This window comes from Marmota flaviventris, chromosome 3 (assembly GCF_047511675.1).
Source record: "Marmota flaviventris isolate mMarFla1 chromosome 3, mMarFla1.hap1, whole genome shotgun sequence".
Classification (NCBI taxonomy): domain Eukaryota; kingdom Metazoa; phylum Chordata; class Mammalia; order Rodentia; family Sciuridae; genus Marmota; species Marmota flaviventris.
The window spans coordinates 154,547,157-154,570,234 of NC_092500.1; the positions used below are offsets into that span (position 1 = coordinate 154,547,157).

General features: G+C 33.2%; 1 protein-coding gene across 1 annotated transcript in view; it reads right to left on the reverse strand.

The window, feature by feature from the left end:
* The window catches only part of Galntl6 (polypeptide N-acetylgalactosaminyltransferase like 6), a 1,116,183-nt gene that overhangs the window by 732,697 nt on the left and 360,408 nt on the right, over nucleotides 1-23,078 (reverse strand). The window contains exon 2 of the mRNA XM_071610524.1: nucleotides 2,189-2,297. Coding sequence (XP_071466625.1) covers nucleotides 2,189-2,297 — 109 coding nt within the window. The remainder of the gene's footprint in view (nucleotides 1-2,188; nucleotides 2,298-23,078) is intronic.

Genomic DNA, 23,078 nt, shown 5'->3' on the forward strand with positions numbered 1-23,078 from the left:
CTTTTATTTATAATATATTTAATGATATAAAAACAATGAAGTGTACTTATTTCATGTTTTATATATCTTCTAGTTAACCATCTAACAGTCTAACATTTAAAAGCTTTTTAATTGAACAAGGAATTTGTACTGAAGAACTTGCTACATTACCAATTTTCTTTTTAGATTGATTTTTCCTAGGTCTAAGTGAGGATAAGAATATAAAAGCGTGTTTATCCAGGAGTTGGAAAGAGTGTTATGAAGCAGAAAAAAAAATAATGTACTAGATCTTATATCCAAAACTCCCTAGTACAAGCAAAAGGCAAACATACCATTGATATGAAAGTAACATAAATGATTTAATAATCATATGGATTAATAATCATTAGCCAATTATTTTAGGTACATTATATTTAATCCTTTGGGAAAATCAGCAAAGTAGAATATGAGAAACAAATTGATTTGCCACTTAGCTCATGAATAGAAAATTAAGATTTGAAACTAGTTGTGTCTGTCTCCCACATATCTCTGTCATTACCACTTATTATCCAAATGTTATGTTTTGATGTCAGACAGTGGGGTATAATGAAGCAGTATAAGACCAGACTCTTTTTTAAAAAAAATATTTTTCTCATTGTAGATGGACACAATATCTTTATTTTATTTATTTATTTTCATGAGGTGCTGAGGATCAAACCCAGTGCCTCACATGTGCTAGGCAAGTGCTCTTACCACTGAGCTACAACCACAGTCCTAAAACCAGGCTCTTAATCTAGTTCTACAGATTATTAATTATTTGGCCTAAAGGTTAATAATTTTTAGGGACTCAATTTTATTTTATTGGCAACAAAATTGGGATAATAATACCTACTGAAATTGTTCTGAAGTATAAATAAAATTCATATCTGAAGTTCATAGTATAAAACTCCATTCAATGATTTTTTTTTTGATTCTTTCATTAGTGTTGTTAATTTGTGGCAGCTTTAGTTATAAGATAAAGTTAACATCTCCAATAAAAACTTTGGCATCTTGAAGTCATAAAGACGAACAGATGGTTGGATTAATATAGGGTTTGCAAACCAACAGAGGCAAAAACATAAGAGGGTGAAAGAGTGAAGAAGTTGGTAAGGAACTAACTTTCATAATGACATGTGGAGTCATGGTCCAAGTGGAAAGACAGTGACACCCAGAAGAGGTTGAATCTCTCAAAACAGAGCATATCTTTGGAACAAGCTGCTAATGAAGTTGTTGGGTGGTGAACTTTATTTGGAGAAAAAGAACGAAAGAATAAAATGAAAGAAGATTGTAATTAGGTCAGCTATACCTGACACATTGTACCATGTACAGTTTTGCAACTATTTAAACATACTCATTTCAATTATCCTGAGGGAAAGAGTGATGCTGGAGACTAACCAGGAGGACCTCACAGTGTAGGCGGTCATAATTGTGTTGCTGGTTCAACCCAGATGCAGTGTCTCAGACTGTTCATCTTTACCAAGCAGAAGCTGCTCTATTTCTGTGACATCCTCATCATGAAAAACAAATAATAGAATATGAGCTTCCTACCATGTGTGACTCACGTTCATTTTATTTCTACTTATATATCCTTCTGAATCTTTTCTTCTAACAGCCTAATTTTTCAGTATCTCCAAAAGCCCTTATTCTTTCCTATTACTCTGTCTTCTAACACTAGCCCAAGACTAGCATTCTTCTACAGTAGTACAGATCTCCTTGATTTAATTTAACTGCCTTTTCATTCACATGTTGCCAAACTCAGGTACCCAGCTGATATGATTTATGGATTCTCAGAAGCCCCTTGCAATGTTTAGAAATTAGCTAACTCTTAGGTCCTTCCCATTACCAGTGAGATACACTTCAGCCCTAATGAGTGAATCTTGTTCAAAATACATGTTTACCAGGTCACGTCATTGATTAAGTCTCAAGAAAAAGCCCAGAAATTATTGAAATGAAGTTTGGAAATACAAAGTCCTATAGATTTCTAAACCTGTAGTGACTTTTCTGCAGCTCATAATTTGTGTTTTTCTATGAAATTCTGAGTTGTTTTGGTTCTGCCCTGTGTTGATCTCCAGCAACCCCATGAGACATACTTGACTGTATGCAGAAGGAACACTAATTCAAGGCCCTTTAAGTGACAAAGGAGACACTGCAGTATGTAAAGTAGCACTTTGGCTTACACTGAACTTCATACCTGAGCGCATAGCCTCTTTCTGAATGCTTTCATAGTCATGCCAGTCCTTTCTTCTCAAACCATCTGTCCATGAATAGAATTGCCCATCTCCCAGGCCCAGTGGAAATGTCTGTGGAAAAGGAAAGTATTCAAGCATAAAAAGGAGGCATTTCCTTTTGCATGGTAGGTAAACACAGCCGGGCGCATAACAGGCAATCAAAGGATACTTGTTAAATAAGTGATTCCTCTGAGTATAGTAGAAAGAAAGCTATTGCTAGTGACTAGATAAACACACATTTTAAATCCTTTTTCTAACCTTTAAAATAGGAACACTCCTTTCCCAAAACTCTTGGCATTTTCTATTTTATTGCATCCACAGAAAGACATTAATAATTCAGTATGTTACCTCCTCTAGGTCTAAATGCTTAGCTGCTTTTATTGGCCCCAAGTATAAATATTGATAATGCAACTGATTTGGGTGGTAAATTGAATTAATTTTGTTTGTGATTTTTACAGTTTCACTCATTTTGATCAAACATATTTGAATGGATTTTAAATAATAATGGCAACCATTCATTGAATGCTCCCTATGTTCCAGGTATTATATAAAATTCTCTGAGTATAAAAATTTGCTTAATCTTTAAAATAGTTTTGTGCTGTAAACCCCCATTCTTCTTCAAATTACGATGCATCTCAGAGAACAACAATAATTTTAATTAAACCATAGTGACAAAGATTTGACCAATTCTGTTAAAGCTGAAGTTGTGGTCTTAATTATTAAGCACTGCTCCATCTGGATTTTGCTAAAGTATAGTTCATATTCACAATTGTAGTTAAAATTATCACACACTCATTAACTGTAGTCACAGCACACTTTGTACGATTTTACCCCAAACCAATATGTTATAACATCAACTTGAAATTGATCTCTGATTACGTTGCAGAAGTTACTTATTTTTAAGGTGTTTATTTGTAGTAAAAAATATTTATTTTAACTGAAATTTATCTTCACAATTTTGGTTAGTAAAGCTAAGGTAAAACAAACGTTTCTACATTCACGTACTATTTTTTTTTCTTGATCTGTTTTATTTGGGGACTATAAGTAACCCATCTACAGAGAGAAGAAAAATATAAAAAGTAGAAAAAAGTCTATTCAGTCAAAAGATGAATAAGTTCAGTAAGGCAATTTTATTCTAAGAGCCTTTCTCAAGCAAATAAAATGTCTCATTTCTTTGATTTAGACAATGCAGCCATTATGCTTATGAAAGCTATTTAACTTTAGTCCATCTTTATAGCTTACAAAAGACCCACTTGTTTTGAGAGGAGGACAATAAGGCATAATGTTTTTTTAAAAACAAGGTAGTTAAAATCAGAGAAATGATTTTCCAAATCAGGCCACTGCATTTAACATGTTTCAATGATTTTGTTGCTCTTTATGGTGACAAGATTAGAAAACAAATGAAGGAACAAATTTACAAGGGTGATGTTGTATTTATGTAAAACATTGAGACTAATGAGGATACATTTTAAAAGGAAAACGAAAAGAAAGTTATAAAAAGATAAAATATGTTGCCTAGTATGCATGAGGCACTGGGTTCAATCCTCAGCACCACGTAAAAATTAACCAATAAAATAAATGCATTCTGTCCATCTACAATTAAAAAAAAATTTTTTAAATGTAGTAAAAGGGGAAGGAAGTTTATAAAAATATAATTTGGGGAATATAGAGCAAAGGTTAAAAAAATGATTTTTCTAATTAATGTCAATCATATAATTGGACTTTATGCCCAAATCAGCAAGTTTATAAATAATAAAATAAATTTTAGGAAAGTTATAGATAATCAAATAACTTTAAGATATGCCACTTGTGTTTTATTTCAGCTATGCATTTATAGTGATAAATACTAAGTACTAATAAATATATCCTGTTCTGACGTGGTTAATACCAATTTACAGACACGGCTTTCAGATGAATGACTTTTGATATGAAAAATGGAAATACCCTTGTATTTCCAAGCTCCGAGCTCCATCTGGTTACTGGGTATACTCTGTTTTCTTTTGTTTAATAGGTTTAGCATAAGGATGCCAAAGCTGTACTGCAAAGGGTCCTATGGCAGTTTGTATACCAAACATTATTAACAAACCTATCTTCCCTTGCTGGAGTTCCAAGAAAGCTGCCTGTTATAATTTCCCTCAGAATAAAAGACAGAAATTATAATCTGGAGATTTAGAAACAGAAGAAAGAGAACTGGTACTGGATCCCAGTATACAACTGGGAACTATATGTTAGCAAGTCCTTCTCTATAGTAGAACTTGATGTCAGTATTTTCATTATTTATTCATAAGTAGGAATGGCAGCCTAGAATTCCCAGGCATTTCAGAGATCTTTCATTATAAAGTTTGGAGGCCATAAGTAAACAAAATGCATAACAAACTTGAAGGATACAGAAACAATTTAAATCACAGAAAACTTCAAGACAAATAAAAATTTAATATGCTTAAAGAAATTTAAGAAATGTTCTTCTTTGGAATAAGAATTTAAAAAGAAAGAAACATTTAGTATATAGGAAAGAGTCTTGAGAAGTGAAAAAAATGTGATAGCAAGGAAAAATTATTATGAGGAGTTTGGAAAATGAAGGTCAAAGGAACCTTACTAAGAAATGGAAAAACAAAAAAATAAAGAGGGAGGGAGGGAGGGAGGGAGGGAGAGAGAGAGAGAGAGAGAGAGAGAGAGAGAGAGAGAGAGATACGTGGAATGAAGGCAGCAAACTTGGAAGCCTCCAGTTCTGATTGTGCAAGGGGGATGGAAAGTGGTTCTAGAAAGGAAATCTCTGAGAAAATAAATAACAACAACAACTAAAATCCACCACCCACAAAAACAAAAACAGAGCAGATAGTCAAAGTTATTCTTTCTTATTTTTCAAAAGAATATATTGAAAACAAAGTTAAGTTCTGAAGAGATTAAAAATGAATTAATGATAAATATATAAAAATAAGCAAATGAAAAGTTGTTCAATTGATGAGACTGGAAGACAAAAAGGATAATTACAATACACTGAGTCAGATATAAATAATCTAGCATGGACACTAACTAAACTAAAATCTGTGCTATTACTAAAAGAATGTTGAAGAGGTTGAGGGAAAGGATAGACTAAGCTAGTTACATAAGCTATTTTTCCCCCATAGATAATGGATTTGTACTGCAACTAGGAGGTATAGAATGGAATAAAGATTAGTTTCCCTGGGATCATATGTTGCAAGCAGGGGAAGAGCTCAAGGGGGTTGCTAGTCAACATTAAAGGGGTTGCAGCATGATTTCATTCTAAAATTTATTTTTAAATATTGCCTTTCATAAAAATAGATCTTAAATAAAAATGCTTAGCACTCTTAACCCTTGTTAAAACTCCAGCAAGGAACTGGAATCAGGTTAAAGCAGACCCTGCACCTTAATAAAAACCTATGTGAGGATTTGCTACACTAATACCTCTTCTGTCTATACCAATGCTTCTCACAGACCAGCACCTGGCAAGTTGTTAGAAATATAATTCTCTGGGCCCCAACTCTTATCTATTAAGTTGGAAACTTTGACTAGAATAGAGAGCTATTGGTGAAAAAAAAAATCTGTGTTGTAACAGTTCTCCAGATGATTCTGAGGCCCACTAGACTTTGAAAGCTTCTAGCCCATAGGACTAGGAAAGTGACAATGATCACATTAAGGCAATAAATAAATCTCCTTAGGAGAGCATTGCCACAGTCTACTCAAGAATCTTTTTCACATCCAGGGCTGATGACCAACAGAGAGATTAGGTGCACCTGTATCCTTCCCACCTGCCAGAAAGGTGGATGAATAAACCTAAATCAATCCCTGTACATTTGTGTAGAACTACCTTGATTCTGAAAGCTTAACCATCCAGTAAATTATCCATTAGTATTCTGACCTTTCCTTTCACATGAGCAATCTCCAATGCCCAGATCCATTTGCTTCTCTCCTGGGTTATCATATCATGTGTCCTTGGTATGATTACAGTAGTACAGATCCATTATCTATGACCTTGTAAAATAAATACAAAGAATATTGTACCTTCATGAGGCATATATTTCATACCCACAGTTAGGCTGGCCATTTATTTGTGAACAGTCTTTCAGTTTTTCACCTTGTGAACTTTTTATTCATTGTCATGTCACTATAAATAATTAACTTGAAAAAATATCAGGGATGGGAGAGACAGAATCCATTAAGTAGAAACCACATGTAATAGTTAGAGCTGAATCCCAGAGCCTATCAAAAAATAATATAATTTTGTATGGGTCAAGAGAAAAAGTTTCCAAAGGTAACATATTCCCATAGGCCATGTATTTGCCAGAGGTGACACACTCAAACCTTTAGGGTCAGTGACGTGACACACATAAATGGAAAATGAGGAGGTATTAATATAGGGACTGATGAACTCTGGAGTTACCTTACTAGTATTAATTAACTTTTAAAGTAATATTAAAACACTTCCCTGAAGTAGTCTGGAAATAAAATAGAGAATAAAAAGAGCTTGCTCCTCGCCTCTTACATTAGTACAAATTTTATTTCTCATACTGTAGACAGGGATGCCATTGAAAAGACACATTTGTTTGTCTCTTTGAAGAAAAGATTATGTGTATTCTAAAAGTCTATCTTAGGTTCTGTAAATCGAACAACTAATGGACATTTTACAATTCTTGCAACAAACCATATGTTTACCACCCTATTTGTTTGTTGGAATATGAAATAGTGGAAGGATTCTGGATCCAGGGAAAGAATATATAAATTAGGGTTTTGAATTAGGCAGGAAATGTACATTTTCTCTAGGTGCCTCAGAAAACTCACATATTAAACATTATTAGTAGAAATAAAACCTACCTTTCCTATCATGATTTTTTTTTTGAGTTGGAAATGACAGAAAATATGTGAAAAAATCAGCTTGTCTTAAAGTGATATACAAATGCCCATTGTTTTCACCTTTTCTGCCCTTTTTATAGATATTTATTTCCCTTGCCCTTGCAAATTTTTAACATAGTTGCAGAGATAAAGCTTATGTACACTAAGCAAATTATAAATTATGTATTACAGTAGAAGTTAAGGGAATTTAGTGATGGGTATGGGTTCTTACATTGAATACAATTAAATTTCTTATATATTGAACCCATCCAGGATATGTTTCAAGAAAATAGAACACTACTGAAAAAGGAATGTAATGGATGGCATCAGCAAGAAAAAAGTGGATGACCAAATATTTATTCTTATATAATTATATCCTTGTAAGAACTGGGTGCTGAACCAGAGTTCATGGAGATTAAGTTCACTTATTAATATGGTCTTCAAGATCATATAACTAATCAGTGGCAAATTTTGAACCAAGTATACTTAAATCTCATGAGTTAATAAAACCAAACATGGACATTTTATGATTTTCCCATTATTCAAGCTCATTATATAAAGCCATTTAGAAAAACCTTTGAAAATAATATGATAAAAACATAAAAGAAAATAAATATTCACACACAGGATTTTGGACACCATGCACTGAGTAATAGGGAGTCTCAAAGGGGTCTAAGACTGAAAAGAAATGGAATAAAATATAATGCTCTAATATCCTTTTCCTTCCTTAGTTTGAAACTAACTGCAGAGCATGTAGTGCATGTAGAATAACCATAAGAGAAGGTTCTGCCCTTTTGTATGGCCATAAAACATATTGATCAATTCGTACCAGACTTAAAATCATTTTTTAGAGGGTAGAACAATTTCGTTTCTTAAATTCTGTATAAATGCTCAGGTCATGTCATTGTTAATATAATTCACTGCACTGACAAAATAAGGTTTTGATCTGATAGGCATTGACGAGATCTACCGTCTTGTATTGTAAACATAGTATCTGCAACAGGATAGATCTCAGACGGGAGAAGTAGGCAGGGGGATGCGCTGAGAAAGGCAGCTCCTATTTTTGGATCTTAAAATTTTTAAGTGGATTCTAGAAATCTGGGTCATTATGTTAAAAAAAATCTTGATTATAAAATGTTAAGTTTTTATAAAACATGTTGGTGGACTATGTCTTTGGGACATATTAATCACCATCTGAAACCTCTGGCCAGACTTAGGCCATAATCTTAATGGTGAGCCTTAACTCAACTTGCCTCAGAATGGTTGATATTATCTTTTCTCTGGTGTAAACTTGACCTAGCTTATCAAGACCTTGATCTTGTAAATTTATCCTTTATATTAGTATCTAAACTCCTGAGAGCACAGAGCAATTTTTCATGTAAGGTGACTGTGTAGATCATTATAACTAAAGACAAACACTGAGGCACACACTGGTGATGAATTTCAAACAGTAAAATATCAGAAGAGTGAGAGTCTCAGGAAATGGTAAATGAACAGTGCTCTGGTTTTATTTTGAAGATTAAAAGAGCAAATGAATTCAGTGGCTTGATATCCCATCATTTCTGCTGATGATTGCTATTATATTGAACACACAAGTGAAATTTTATGAAATTTTATAATATAGTAATGTTTGCTTTTATTATATACACTGATCTATGAGGTTTGTTTGCAAGAAAGGCTTCTAGCACACTCATGTTATTTTAAGAATACCAACATTTTATTTCAAAAGATTCATACAAGGAAGACACAATTTGGAAGTTCTGACATCTCTTGCCTCCTGTGCCAGTTGCCCTGAAACATTTTTAAATAAGATTTTCCTTCCAATGTTAGTGGAAGATTAAACATTGCATTTGTATATAGACAAAGGTCAGATAACCCTCATTTTATGATTTCTTGGGATGCTTGTGAAAATTTCCAAAGATGCATCCCTGTTCGGCAGGTAGCTGAAAAAGAAAAAAAAAATGTATGTGTTAATACACTTTTTATTCTAAATCATCACTTCTTAAGTTTCATTAGCATAACCAGAATTGTCAGTTAGCAGAAGCTTCTGTTAGTAAGTAACCAGAGAGATCAGTAGCAAACTATTCTCACAGGAATAAAGGACATTATTAAGAGTACTTCTGTTATTTAAAGGAAACAGAAAGTGGCTGGTAAAATCCTCCCTGGTGTTCAGTAGGGTTAAGAACCCAGCAGCAGTCCTAATCTAGCTGACTTACTCGATTTCCATCTGAGCATATGATGTGGCATAGTTGTGTTACTGACCCTCAAAATTACTATAATTTTTTCTTTACTTCATCACAACAAAGAGCTGTTAACTCAGCAGGAAAACCCTTCACGTCCCTGATTGTTATGCAGCAGCATACCTTGAAAAAAATATTGAGGAGATCTGTGTCTTGCGAGTATGACAGCTTTTCTGAGACTTTGGCCCATTTCAGAGTATTCCCTTTGTGATTCCTAAGGGAGAAGATATAGAAGAAAAAAACAAAAGGAAAAAAGAAAGAAAGAAAAATTAGTATGGAAATGAACAGCATCACTGTGAAAATGTAAAAGCAAAGAAAGATCTTTTCAAAAAAAAGCATGTTATATTAACCTGCAAGAATCACCTGTCCCCCTCTTCCTGGTGCATCCACACACTTGCGGTTTTCTGGGGGTATTAAGCCAGAGTTTCATGACCCCCTGAATTTTCTTCAGAAGCACATCGTACGGTGGTTCTAGAATTCCACCCTATCAACTCTTCAAGGAAAAAACAGGATCCTCAGTTGTTCTCCAGAATCAATATGATCTTAAACTGTGATTCTATTTTCTTATGAACCTGAGCTCACTGTGCCATATCAAAGGGAAACACACACACAGAAAGATGAAATGAGGATTAGAGGGAAAAAGCAATGATCCTTTGTCATGATAAGGGGGGTAGTCACAAACCAAAAGAGAAGGCTGATTCTTTCTTCAATGTGTATGTCACCCAGGTGCTTTTATAAATATAGTGACAAAATAACTTAAACAGGTGTCATTTTATTCAGGCCACCATTTGGCTTGTCAGTTAACATGCCTGCTCTAGCACTAGAGATATAATTGGGACTCACACAAAATTGTAGTGTTCAGGGATGTGGCCTTCTAGTGGAAGGTGATGCTCATTTATTTATCCAATATTAATTAAGCACCTACTAAGAGCCTGGCATTTTCTGGATATTAGGAATTTACTGGTGGCTAACGCAGAAAACGATTCATGCCCTTGAGGAACTTACATTCTAGAAGTTTGATATTAAAAAGAAAAAACTAAGTAAACTGTACAATAATATCTTCAGTTAATTCTTTGATACCATATTCAAATGTTGTGAAGGGGACAGAGGAAGCACAGATTTGTTAAATTGAGGGCACAATAAATTTAAGGTGCTTAAGACCTTGAATAAAAAGTGCCTAATAGATCATTGGTTTTACTGGTCAGATGAGCAATGATAATTTCTCACTTGAAAATAGCATTCTGAAAAAGTACTTACACAAAGTATTTTACTTAAATACAGAGGCATATTCTTATGCAGATGGGCAAACCTTCTTTCAGGCAGAAGAGCTAATACATTGACTATAAAAATCAGGTTATTTTTAATATTATTGGCTCTCTAGCATAAATACAATTTGTCTACAGTGTTCCAAGGAGGGCAATAATCTCTACTTCCTTAAATACCAAATGATAAAATGTCAAGACATGACAAGTAGAAGAAAAATCACTTAAAATCTAAATCTTAAAAGGGTCTTGGACCGTGACTTTCACAACTAATTATTTCAAATACCAGCAAAGATGTTTTCTAAGCTCTTAATTTAGAGTTTCTTGTTCAACAAATTGTAGACATATAAGACAATAGATCATTGTGTTTTCCTGGTATCTAGTCTGTACTCTGAAAATAATTTACTTACGGGAAAGCTATTTCAATTATTAAAATTATAGCTTGCAATCAAAAAAGTTTTTTGAAATTAGAACGAAATTCAAAAATTTATAGAATATGGATATGAGATTGAATGCATATTATTAAATGTTGAAAAAGATTTATTTGCATTTGGTCATGAAACAAAACCAATAAAGAATTGCATAATATTTACTATTTTTATGTAAATGATGCCAACAAGAGAATAATGCAATTTATTCTATTTTATTGACTTTGACATTTTGAAAAGTGTCTGTGAAGAAGATATTTCTTATTAATAGACAATACTTGATTTAAAATGGCTCAACTTAACAATTTTTAGGTTATCGTTGTATAAAAATGTACCTGTGCAACCATTTTTTTTTCACATTCAGCATGGTATTAAATAAATTACATGAGATATTCAACACTTTAATTTTAAATAGGATTCATTCTAAATTTTGCTCAATTGTAAGCTAATGCCAATATTCTGAACACATTGAGATAGGCTAAACTAAATAATGATGTCTGATAGATTAGATATATGAAATATATTTCTGAATTAATGGTATTTTTAATTTCTGATGGATTTTTGAGGACATAACCCCATAATAAACTGAAAAACATCTATAATGAGTAGCAGAGATGACAAGAAGAAAAAACAAAACAAATTATTTAACTTACAGAAGGGTTACTCTTTTGCCTATATGCTTTTAGTACAGATGGCTAAGATGTACGTATTTATTCTGAGATATGTTTTCCAATGGAAAATGATCTAATGAATTTATGAATTTGACTTTGGATGTAAATTATTCTAGCATTCCGGATATCTGAAGTGGACAGATAGTTCAGATTATTTTGGGAGGTAAAATAATTAGTGATTAAAAGCACAAATTCTTGTGTTTAGTTTTTTTCTCTTTAGTACTGGGGATTTAACCCAGTGGTGCTATACCATTGAGCTTTATTTATTTATTTATTTTTATTTTGACACAGGGTTTGTGATCGTCCTGCCTCAGACTCCTAAATCGCTAGGATTATAGGTCTGTGCTCCCAGCTCAATGTCTCACTTACTTAATTTATAAAATGTGAATGGAAAAGTTATTTCATGTAATCGCAACATGAAAATGTGATTTACTTGTGAACCATTCATTGTTATTCGTTCTTAATTTTTTATTTTAATTTAATAACTTATAATTTTTAAATGACATAGTTTAATTTAAATGTGCACAAATACCCACCACGCATATATTAAACTGATTGAGAATTTTTTATTTTCAATTTTAACATAATTTAAAAATCACAGAATTTTATGCTATTATTTTGCTAAATACTATAACATTACATATATTAGTTGGTAAAACTTAGTGACCCTATGTACATAGGAAAAGAAATTGCGTCATTCAAAATTTTGAACATTCTAATCTTTCCAATTGCTATGAACATTCAGATTTTTAAAAATTATTTAATGTAAATACTCAAGAAATAAATTGTTGAAAGTGATCATAAGGGATTTCTGGATTTAGCTTCAGCCTATTAAAAGCTTGAAATTTGTCACTCTCATTTTTACAACAAGAATACAGCTAAACAGACTAAACATTCATAACTTTCCTTAGATCCATTAGAGAATTGAGGTGGCAGAGAAAACCACCATACAGAAATATGGAGAAATATGAAAATTCAGAGAGTAACAACCAAGATCTCTTATCTTAGGGCAGAAGCAGCAGGACCCATTCAAGGGTAAGAACACCACGTGATAAATATTTTTGTTCTTTTCAGGTGTACATGACAAAGGAGTGTGTTTTGACATATTATATATACATGGAATATGACTTATTCTAATTAGGATCCGATTCTTGTGGTGGTACATGATGTGAAACTTCACTGGTCATGTATTCATTTATAAACATAGGAAAGTTATGTCTGATTCATTCTACTGTCTTTCCTATTCTCATTCCCCCTCCCTTCCCTTCATTCCCCTCTATCTAATACAGTGAGCTTCTCGTCTTCCCTCCTCCCCACCACTACATGTTAATTCTGATGAATTGATGGAGGCTGAGTTTGGACCAGCATTAGTCCAAGGCTCTCACAGCTGCATTCTTAGGGAGCACTCATTCTTTCCTGGGTTTTACTTGTGGTAAGCACATGAGGTCATCATGATAAAAATCAAAACAAATCCCCTGGTGGCCCTGGCAGAGGGAAAGGAAAAGTAATTTTTATGAAGCATGTAGAGAGGACTCCTTAACAAAGACATAACTCTCAAGGGGATAAAACTTTATCAAAGCCTGCCCTAACTTGGGAAAGGCATTTCCTGAGAGTTATAGTCCACTCTGTCTTTCCTGTTTCATCTAAGAGAGCCAGACTAGAGGCAGAGGGGATGATAAGAAACATCTATGAAGGTCATACTCCAGGGACAAAGTTCTCAAGGAGTGGAATTTAATCTTAAAATTATAGGACACTTGTAATCCCTCATACCTTACCATCACACCAATAGGGCTCAAGTATGTAACATTGAGTTATACCTCAAAGAACTGAAAGACATAAGCTTTATATTAAAAAAGAATCCCTAGGGAAGCCCACATGTAGAGGGGAGAGTAAAACAGAGGTACTGGAAGAATTTGAAGTTTTTAGCATCTGCAGTGATAACAAATATAAAAAACATAACCAAGTTTCCTCAGATTTACATAAACACTTGTGCTAGAGGTCTACTTTTATCAGCTCCTATTATCTGATACATTATAGTTGGCTTTGAACAAGACATTATATTCAAGATAAGATGAAAAGAAAAAAAAAAAAAACAAGAATCAACAGTCTATAGGAACAAAGCAAATATCAAAATCATATTCAGATAGAATAAAATTGTAGAGTTATCAAATAGTGAACTTATACTATAACTAACACTAATTTGCTAGTGGAAAAAAGTAGTCAATGTGCCAGAGAAACATGACGTATGTAAACAGGTGAAAAGCTTAAGGAAAAAATCAAAAGGAGAAAAAGTCTGATGGACATAAAGAATGGTTCTTAAGGCTTCATCAGTTGAGTGGATATGGCTAAGGAAAGAATCAGGGGTATAAATGCCACATTTTTTTTATCCATTCATCCATTGAAGGGCATCTAGGTTGGTTCCACAGTCTAGCTATTGTGAATTGTGCTGCTATGAACATCGATGTAGCAGTGTCCCTGTAGTATGCTCTTTTTAGGTCTTTAGGGAATAGACCGAGAAGGGGAATAGCTGGGTCAAATGGTGGCTCCATTCCTAGCTTTCCAAGAAATCTCCATACTGCTTTCCAAATTGGCTGCACCAATTTGCAGTCCCACCAGCAATGTACAAGTGTACCCTTTTCCCCACATCCTCTCCAGCACTTGTTGTTGTTTGACTTCATAATGGCTGCCAATCTAACTGGAGTGAGATGGTATCTTAGGGTGGTTTTGATTTGCATTTCTCTGACTGCTAGAGATGGTGAGCATTTTTTCATGTACTTGTTGATTGATTGTATGTCCTCCTCTGAGAAGTGTCTGTTCAGGTCCTTGGCCCATTTGTTGATTGGGTTGTTTGTTCTCTTATTGTCTAATTTTTTGAGTTCTTTGTATACTCTGGATATTAGGGCTCTATCTGAAGTGTGAGGAGTAAAGATTTGTTCCCAGGATGTAGGCTCTCTATTTACCTCTCTTATTGTATCTTTTGCTGAGAAAAAACTTTTTAGTTTGCATTAAAAAATGACAAAATCATAGAATTTACAGGGAAATGGATGGCATTAGAGCAGATTATGCTAAGTGAAGCTAGCCAATCCCTAAAAAACAAATGCCAAATGTCTTCTTTGATATAAGGAGAGTAACTAAGAACAGAGTAGGGTCGAAGAGCATGAGAAGAAGATTAACATTAAACAGGGATGAGAGGTGGGAGGGAAAGGGAGAGAGAAGGGAAAATGCATGGAAATGGAAGGAGACCCTCAGAGTTATACAAAAGTACATACAAGAGGAAGTGAGGGGAAGGGGAAAAATAATACAAGGGGGACAAACGAATGTCAGTAGAGGGGGCAGAGAGAGAAGAGGGGAGGGGAGGGGAGGGGAGGGGGGATAGTAGAGGATAGGAAAGGCAGCAGAATACAACAGACACTAGTATGGCAATATGCAAATCATTGGATGTGTAACTGATGTGATTCTGCAATCTGTATATGGGGTAAAAATGGGAGCTCATAACCCACTTGAATCAAATTGTGAAATATGATATATTAAGAACTATGTAATGTTTTGAACAGCCAACAATAAAAAATTAAAAAAAAAAAAAGAATCAGGGGGCATGAAGATATGTCAGCAGGAAGTTTCCAAGCTAAAAATCCAAAGAGAGAAAATAATGGGGAAAATAAGAAAGAAAATTCAAGAACTGTGCAAGGAGAAATGTTTGAATGAAAGATCACTATGAATGTTTTTAATGACAGACACCAAATCAATGATCCAAGAAGCAGAGACAATATTAAGTAGGATAAATATGAAAGAAAATCTACTTTAATCATATCATATTCAAACTTCAGAAAGTCAAAAAGTAATAGCAAACCTTGAAAGAAGCCATGGGTAGGAAGAGCTTTGGAAACTATAAATGAATATTGTTTGATAACCATAAATCAATAAATGAAACAGGGGTAAGACTTTAAGAGGACCTGTCAGAAATCGTGCAAGCAAGACTAATAAGGAATGAAACCCTAAGCACGTCGAAAGAAAAAACCCAGTGACATGGAGTTCTATGTCAGGTAAACTTATTTTTTAGAAGAATAAAAGTATTCACAGAAATAAAATACTAAAAGAATTAATCACCACCTGACCTTTTCATCAAGAAATTTTAAAATGGGTCTTCAGGGAGAAGGCAAATGTTATAGTTATATAACTCAGATTTACACAAAGAAAGAGCATCAGAGCAAGAAGGTAAAATGAAATATTTTATATTGCATATTTTTAGTCTAAGCAATTAGGGTTTATTTAAAGTAATGCTAGCCAACAATCTACATTTGTAAATATAGCATATGGGTAAGAGAAATAAATGATAGTACTGTCACGAGAATGGGAAGAAACAATTGGGTATTGTTTGTTACAAGTACTAAGCAGTGTGTGCAATGCAATATATTGTTATTTGAAGGTGGACTTAGATTTGTTAAAAATATAAAGCAAATTCTTGAATAACAAAACTGTAAAAAGTATATTTGACATCTAAGAAAGATAGGTTAAATCATGTAAAATTATTAATTAAACTGTAGAAGACAGAAAAAGGAACTAAAGAAACTAAAAACTACTGAGACAGAGAAAACAGAGTTATAAACATGTTAAATATATCACTAATCACTTTAAACATGAATGTCCTAAAGTCTTCAGTTAAATGACAAAGATTTTCAGACTGAACTAAAACAATCAAAACATATTTGTTTTATCTCCAAACATTCTTCAAATATAATAACTTGGTATGATGGGAGTAAAGAGATGGAGATAGATATTCCATGATAACTTTAATCAAAAGAAAGCTGAGGCTGGGTGCAGTGGTACATGCCTGTAATCCCATGGGCTCAGAAGACTGAGACAGGAGTATTGCGAGTTCAAAGCCAGGCTCAGCAAAAGCAAGGTGCTAAGCAAGTCCTTGAGATCCAATCTCTAAATAAAACACAAAATAGGACTGAGAATGTGGCTCAGTGGTCGAGTGCCCCCCGAGTTCAATCCCTGGTATAGGAGTGGGAGGAAACTGAGGCATTTAAATTAATTTCAGAAAAATTAATCTTCTGAGGAAGAAACATAATGGGAATAAAAATTGACATACAAAATGATAAAGTGGTTATTCCCCAAAATGTCACAAAGTTTTTAATATGTATATAATAACAGAACATCAAGATACAAAAACTGATATAATTGCAAGATATGGACAGATCTGTAATTACAGTTGAAAATTTCAACAGTCCTTAATCATTAACTGATATAGTAATATTAAGAAGGCATAAAATTATTGAGAATAGGGTTAACCTGAACAATACTGCTTCTAAGTTTTATTTGGAAACTATTCTAAAGTTTATGTGGGAAGAATATAGACCTAAAATTGGCAATACTGGGAGAAAAAAAAAATAGAACAAGTTTGAAGGACTCATACATAGTACCTGATTTAAAAACTTAAAATGCTATAGTAATCAGAACACATGGTATTGTCATTAGACATGTAGATCAATGGAAGAGAATATAGAGTCTAGGAAAAATATGTATTATAGTCCACTGATCTTTGCCAGTGTAGCAAAAGCAAGTCATTGGAGAAAGAATAGTCTTTACAACAAACATACACCTAAATACAGCAATATGGAACAATATGGATATCTAAACAAAAAAAAAAACTTACACCTTTCATAATTATCAAACCAAAATGAATCAAACTCCTAAATGCAAAGCAAAAAATAAAAAATAAAAAATTCCAGAAGAAATCATGGGAAGATATTTAAGTGAATTAGGTTTGGTGATCGTTGTTAGGTAAAAAAAAAAAAAAAAAAAAAAAAAAAAAAAGCACAGTTCAAGAAAGAAAAACTCAAATAGATCCTTATTTGCAGAATATACATTTGATAAACGATTTTAAAATCTCTTAATGTTTAATAATAAGAAAACACACAACTCAACTAAAAAAAAATGAGCAAATTATCTGAACAGACACCTCACCAAAGAAAATACACAAATTGGAAATAAGCATACATAAAAATGTTTAATTTCATGTGTCATTAGAAAATCTCAAATTTAGACTACAATGAGATATCACTACACATCTCTGGGAATAGTTAGAATCCTCAAAATGACAATACCATTTGCTAGAGAAGAAGCAGAGTGACTGGAATTCTCATTCACTGCAGATGGGAATGAATAATGATATATCCACTTTGCAAGACAGTTTGGCAGTTTAGTATGAACCATACAGAATCTTAAAATATAATCCAGCCAGTATAATCTTAGCTCTTTAACAAATTAATTTGAAAACTATATCCACCCAAAGTACAAAAATCTCCATGCAAATGTTTATGGTACTTTATTCATAATCTTCCCAAACTGCAAGCAATGAAGATATCCTTCAATAAGTAAGTATATAAGCATAGCAAACATCTATAGAATACAATAGATAAAGTACATGTAATTATTTTCAAGTTGATAATATTATTCTGTATAATACTGCAATTGTGGACATAAGGCAGTATATATTCCTCAAAATCCATTAAATTTTATCAGTAGATGTTGGTACTATGTTAGACTTTCAGCTCTCAGAATGGCAAAATAAACTTTTATTATTCATAAAATTTCCAGTCTCAGGTATTCTGTTATAGCAACAGAAAACAGACTAAGTCTTATGGCTAATATAAAACATAGTTGCCATGTCAGCTGTTAGGTTTTAGGAGCAAGACATCTCAGTAGTAATGAGCATATACAGCTCACATATCATTATTTTAAAATACTATTGTTCAATAGTAGGAACCAAGGCTCTTTAGAGAAATGATTGATTCTAGGAATAAATTAGGAAATGTGCCAGGTGAGCCTGACACTTATAATGCTAGAAAATGAAGAATGGCTCAAAATCATAAAGAAATCATGACAACCAACTAAACAAATCAAAACAACAAATGCCTTAAATAGAGATGACATAAAGGGACACAAGAGCCCAACCAAAGCATTCCCAAATGATCAAATCTGGAATAATGTGAATAACAAAAGTCAAAAGTTAGTATTCCATTATAACAAAAAGTATTAATCATATTCGATGAGACTATACTGATAAAAACAGAGTGGGAAGAGGCAAATATTGCATGCAGAAAAATTGCAAATAATTTATGTACATGTCCCACTCTCAAATAGGTGGAACACAACTCTGTATTACTAAGTGATAGCATAATGACTTATTCACAATGAGTGGGACAGGTGACAAGCATAATTTTATCATGGAGGAAACTGACAAATTTATTTCAGACAAGTGATCAAGTTAACATCAATGTTAGGAACTTTTGGTGACATTATGTAGGTCTGATACAATGTGATGAAAAAGTAATTTACTTCAGTGGTTTTTACTTCTCCAAATCTATAACTCCAGTCTAATCATGAGGAAAACATTAAGCAAATTCCAATAGGGGAATGTTTTACAAATTATCTAGCCCAAACTGCCAAGGTCATCAATTTCAAGGAATATCTGAGAACCTACCGTAGCCAAAGGAGCCTGGCAAGTCAGGATAACTAGATGCAATGTAGCACCCTTAAAGACAGGCTGGAATCAAAAACGGACTTTAGCTAAGAACTAAAGAAATAAGAATAGAGCGTGGACTTGAGTTCATAACTCTCCATTGACATTGTTCATTGTTTGTAACCAATGTATCCTGCTAGTGTAATTTGTTAAAAATAGGAGAAAGCAGCTTTGGGGTTTATAAGCATTCTGTACTCTCTGTGATATTTCTGTAAATCTAAAACCATTATAAAAATAAACTTATTTTAAAGTGACTCTAAGTCTCTTTGGAAATAGTTTGGGAATCTTCATAATATTTACACTATTTTATGTGATTAAATCTATCCATATGCTAATCTATCCATATGCACTTGTCTTTTCAATTCATGGCACTGTTGCCAACATTTCTTGTTCTTTATTATGATATATTATCATAGTTAATAACTGTTAAGTAAATAATGAGGAAAGATGGCATAGGCTTTCTTCATCTTTTACTAGTTTGCATTTAGATAATGATAAACTATTCATTTTAATTATTTTTATTTACTTACTTGTCTTGATACTGTCTAAAATTCTAATGCACCAAGCATATTCTTGTTAGCTTGACCGGGAAATGGAAATTCATTCAGCAAAATGAATTTGTGGAAGGGCAAATATAAATTTGAATGACATGTAAATTTAAATAGCAAGTGTTAGCTTCTGTTTATTAAGCCTGTGAATAAATAAATGATTTTTTACTAATATAATGCCTTATTTTGATCCTATTTTATTATGCCTATAAAAAAGACCGCAAAGGTTTGTTTCAATTGAGTTATAATTGTGGACATTCGTTAAAAGACTGGAGGCTAATGTCAGCTGGTCTTTGTTTTTCCTTGTTTGCACATACTTGTTATGTTTCAATAAGTGTATGAAAATGAATTTAGTTTATTATTTCTTAAAAGTTTTATGAGGATATTAAGTAACATTGATATTTCAGTAGACATATGTATCCCTATATACTTTGATTTCACAATGCATAATTTCTGAAATGCACTTGTTAACCTTCACAAAAAATTGCTTGGATCAAAATTTTCTATGCAATTTTGCAACAGGTAAGATTTTAAGATTATTTATGTTAATACATATAATTGTATAAGATAAAATCTTCTGAAAATCTTAAGTAAATATTCTGCTTTATAACTAGAAGTTCATGTAAGAGCATTTTCTGTGGAACAGGTATCAGAATCAAGAAGTGGAAAAGAAAACTTGTGGATGACAAAATGTTTTAAAAGAACTTGAGAATTTTTGTAATCTAACCTTTCTCAAGTATTTTGAGGCAATTATTTATGCTTAAAAACCTCCTGTCTTCTTACACATTTTACCCAAAGCTAAAAATAATATATACTCTCTTCCACATAACATTCATTGAACTATTTGAAGATAACCATTCTTTAGTTTCTTACCCAGACACAATTTCCAGATATGTCACCAGTTTGTTAGAATCAGATGGGTGGAAAGCATCCTCTGGTGTGACATGGTAGAGTTTGGCCAAACCAGAAAAATGTGATTTTCTCTCTCTTATTTTGAAACTTGTATTTCTACTAAAGCAATCACCAAAACAATATAGGTTCTCAAATATAAATCTGTTTTGTTTTTTAGTATGCTTCTGTTCTGTGGTTTTATAATTAAAATAACTGACAAAGCTTCCCAGCTTCTTGGATTATTAACAGTATGTCATCAAAATTCTCAATAATGTTCTTTTTTTCCTAACATTAATCATTTTTTATTCATTTTTAAAAATTTATATATGGCACCAGAATGCATTACAATTCATATTACACATACAGAGCACAATTTTTCATATCTCTGGTTGTATACCAAGTATATTCACACCAATTCTTGCCTTCACATATGTACTTTGGATAATGATAACCATCACATTCCACCATCATTTCTAACCCCATGTTCCCTCGCTTCCCCTCCCACCCCTCTGTCCTATCTAGAGTTAGTCTATTCCTCCCATGCTCCCCCTCCCTACCCAACTATGAATCAGCCTCCTTATATCAGAGAAAACATTTGGCATTTGTTTTTTTGGGGAGGGATTGGTTAACTTCACTTAGCAATATCTTCTCCAATGCCATCAATTTACCTGCAAATGCTATGATTTTATTCTCTTTTATTGCTGAGTAATATTCCATTGTGTATATATGCCACATTTTTTTTATCCATTCATCTATTGAAGGGCATCTAGGTTGGATCCACAGTTCAGCTATTGTGAATTGTGCTGCTATAAACATTGATGTGGCTGTGTCCCTGTAGAATGCTGTTTTTAAGTCCTTTGGGTATAGACCAAGGAGACAGAATTAAAATCAAGAATCAATAAATGGGATGGATTCAAACTAAAAAGTTTTTTCTCAGCAAAAGAAAGAATCTGTGAGGTGAATAAAGAGCCTACATCTTGGGAGCAATTTTTTACCCCTCACACATCAGATAGAGCATTAATCTCTAGGGTATATAAAGAACTCAAAAAGCTAAACACCAAAACAAATAAACAAAATAAAACAAAAAAAACCCCAAATAACCCAATCAATAAATGGGCCAAGGACTTGAACAGACACTTCTCAGAAGAGGATATACAATCAATCAACAAATGTATGAAAAAATGTTCATCATCACTAGCAATTAGAGAAATGCAAATCAAAACTACTCTGATTTCATGTCACCCCAGTCAGAATGGCAGCTGTTATGAAGACAAACAACAGTAAGTGTTGGTGAGGATGCAGGGAAAATGGTATACTCATACACTGCTGGTGGGACTGCAAATTAGTACAGCCAATATGGAAAGCAGTATGGAGATTCCTTGGAAAATTGGGAATGGAACCACCATTTGACCCAGCTTTCCCTGTCCTCATTAATGTTCTTTAGAAAAATACCAAATGGTTCAAATGTAAGAAGGCATCAGCTGGGTGTGGTAGCATACACCTATAATCACTGAAGATCAGGAGACTGAGGTAGTATGATCATGAGTTCAAAGCCAGTGTTAGTCACTTAGCAAGGCCATAAAGCAAATGAGAGAGACCCTGTCTTCTAAATAAAAAAATAAAAAAGGGTGGGGATGTGGCTCAGTGGTTAAGCACCACTGGGTTCAATCCATGGTACCCAAAGAAGGCAGCAGGTTGGTTCTATTGAAATTCAAATATAACTGTCTCATTGATACTTTTATAATGTTTTCATGTTTATAATTATATAATTTTCTTATGTTTCAAGATTGAGCACTTTCAGCAATACTTTGGCTGAACATCTATTTATATTTTACATTCCAGTGATTCCAGTTGTGCTATATAATTTTATAATATCAAGTTTGGAGAGATAATTGATTACTAAAATAATTTAAAAATAAAAAGAAAGAAAAAAGGAATACAAAGACATATTTTTAATAGCCTCAAATTTGCGAAGGAAAAAACAGTATCTTATAAGATTAGAGCCCAGGTGACAACTCAACATCTCCATATACAGGTCATGGGTCATACTATGTGGTGCTCTTTCAAGCTCACAACTTGACCCCCAATTGACAACATTAAGGACCCACAAAGAAACACAAAGTCACGTTTCACTGATACTCAATTCCCCACTCTGTGTTATCTTCAGTGAACTGTGATTGGCCTCTTTAAGAAGTATAGAAAACTCTCATCAAGCATGTGGCATAGGGGAATTCTAAACAGAGAATAAAATATATATTTAAAAGAAAGTAGTTTTTAAACACTGCAGCTCAGGAATAGTCATAAGAAACTTAATGCACATGGTGCACCTACTATGTGCACAGTCCCAGAAAGGAGGCTTCACACTGAGAACCCTGCTAAAGAGCATCTGCAGTTACTGTCCTTTACAGTTGAAGAAATTAAGGAACAGAGTATC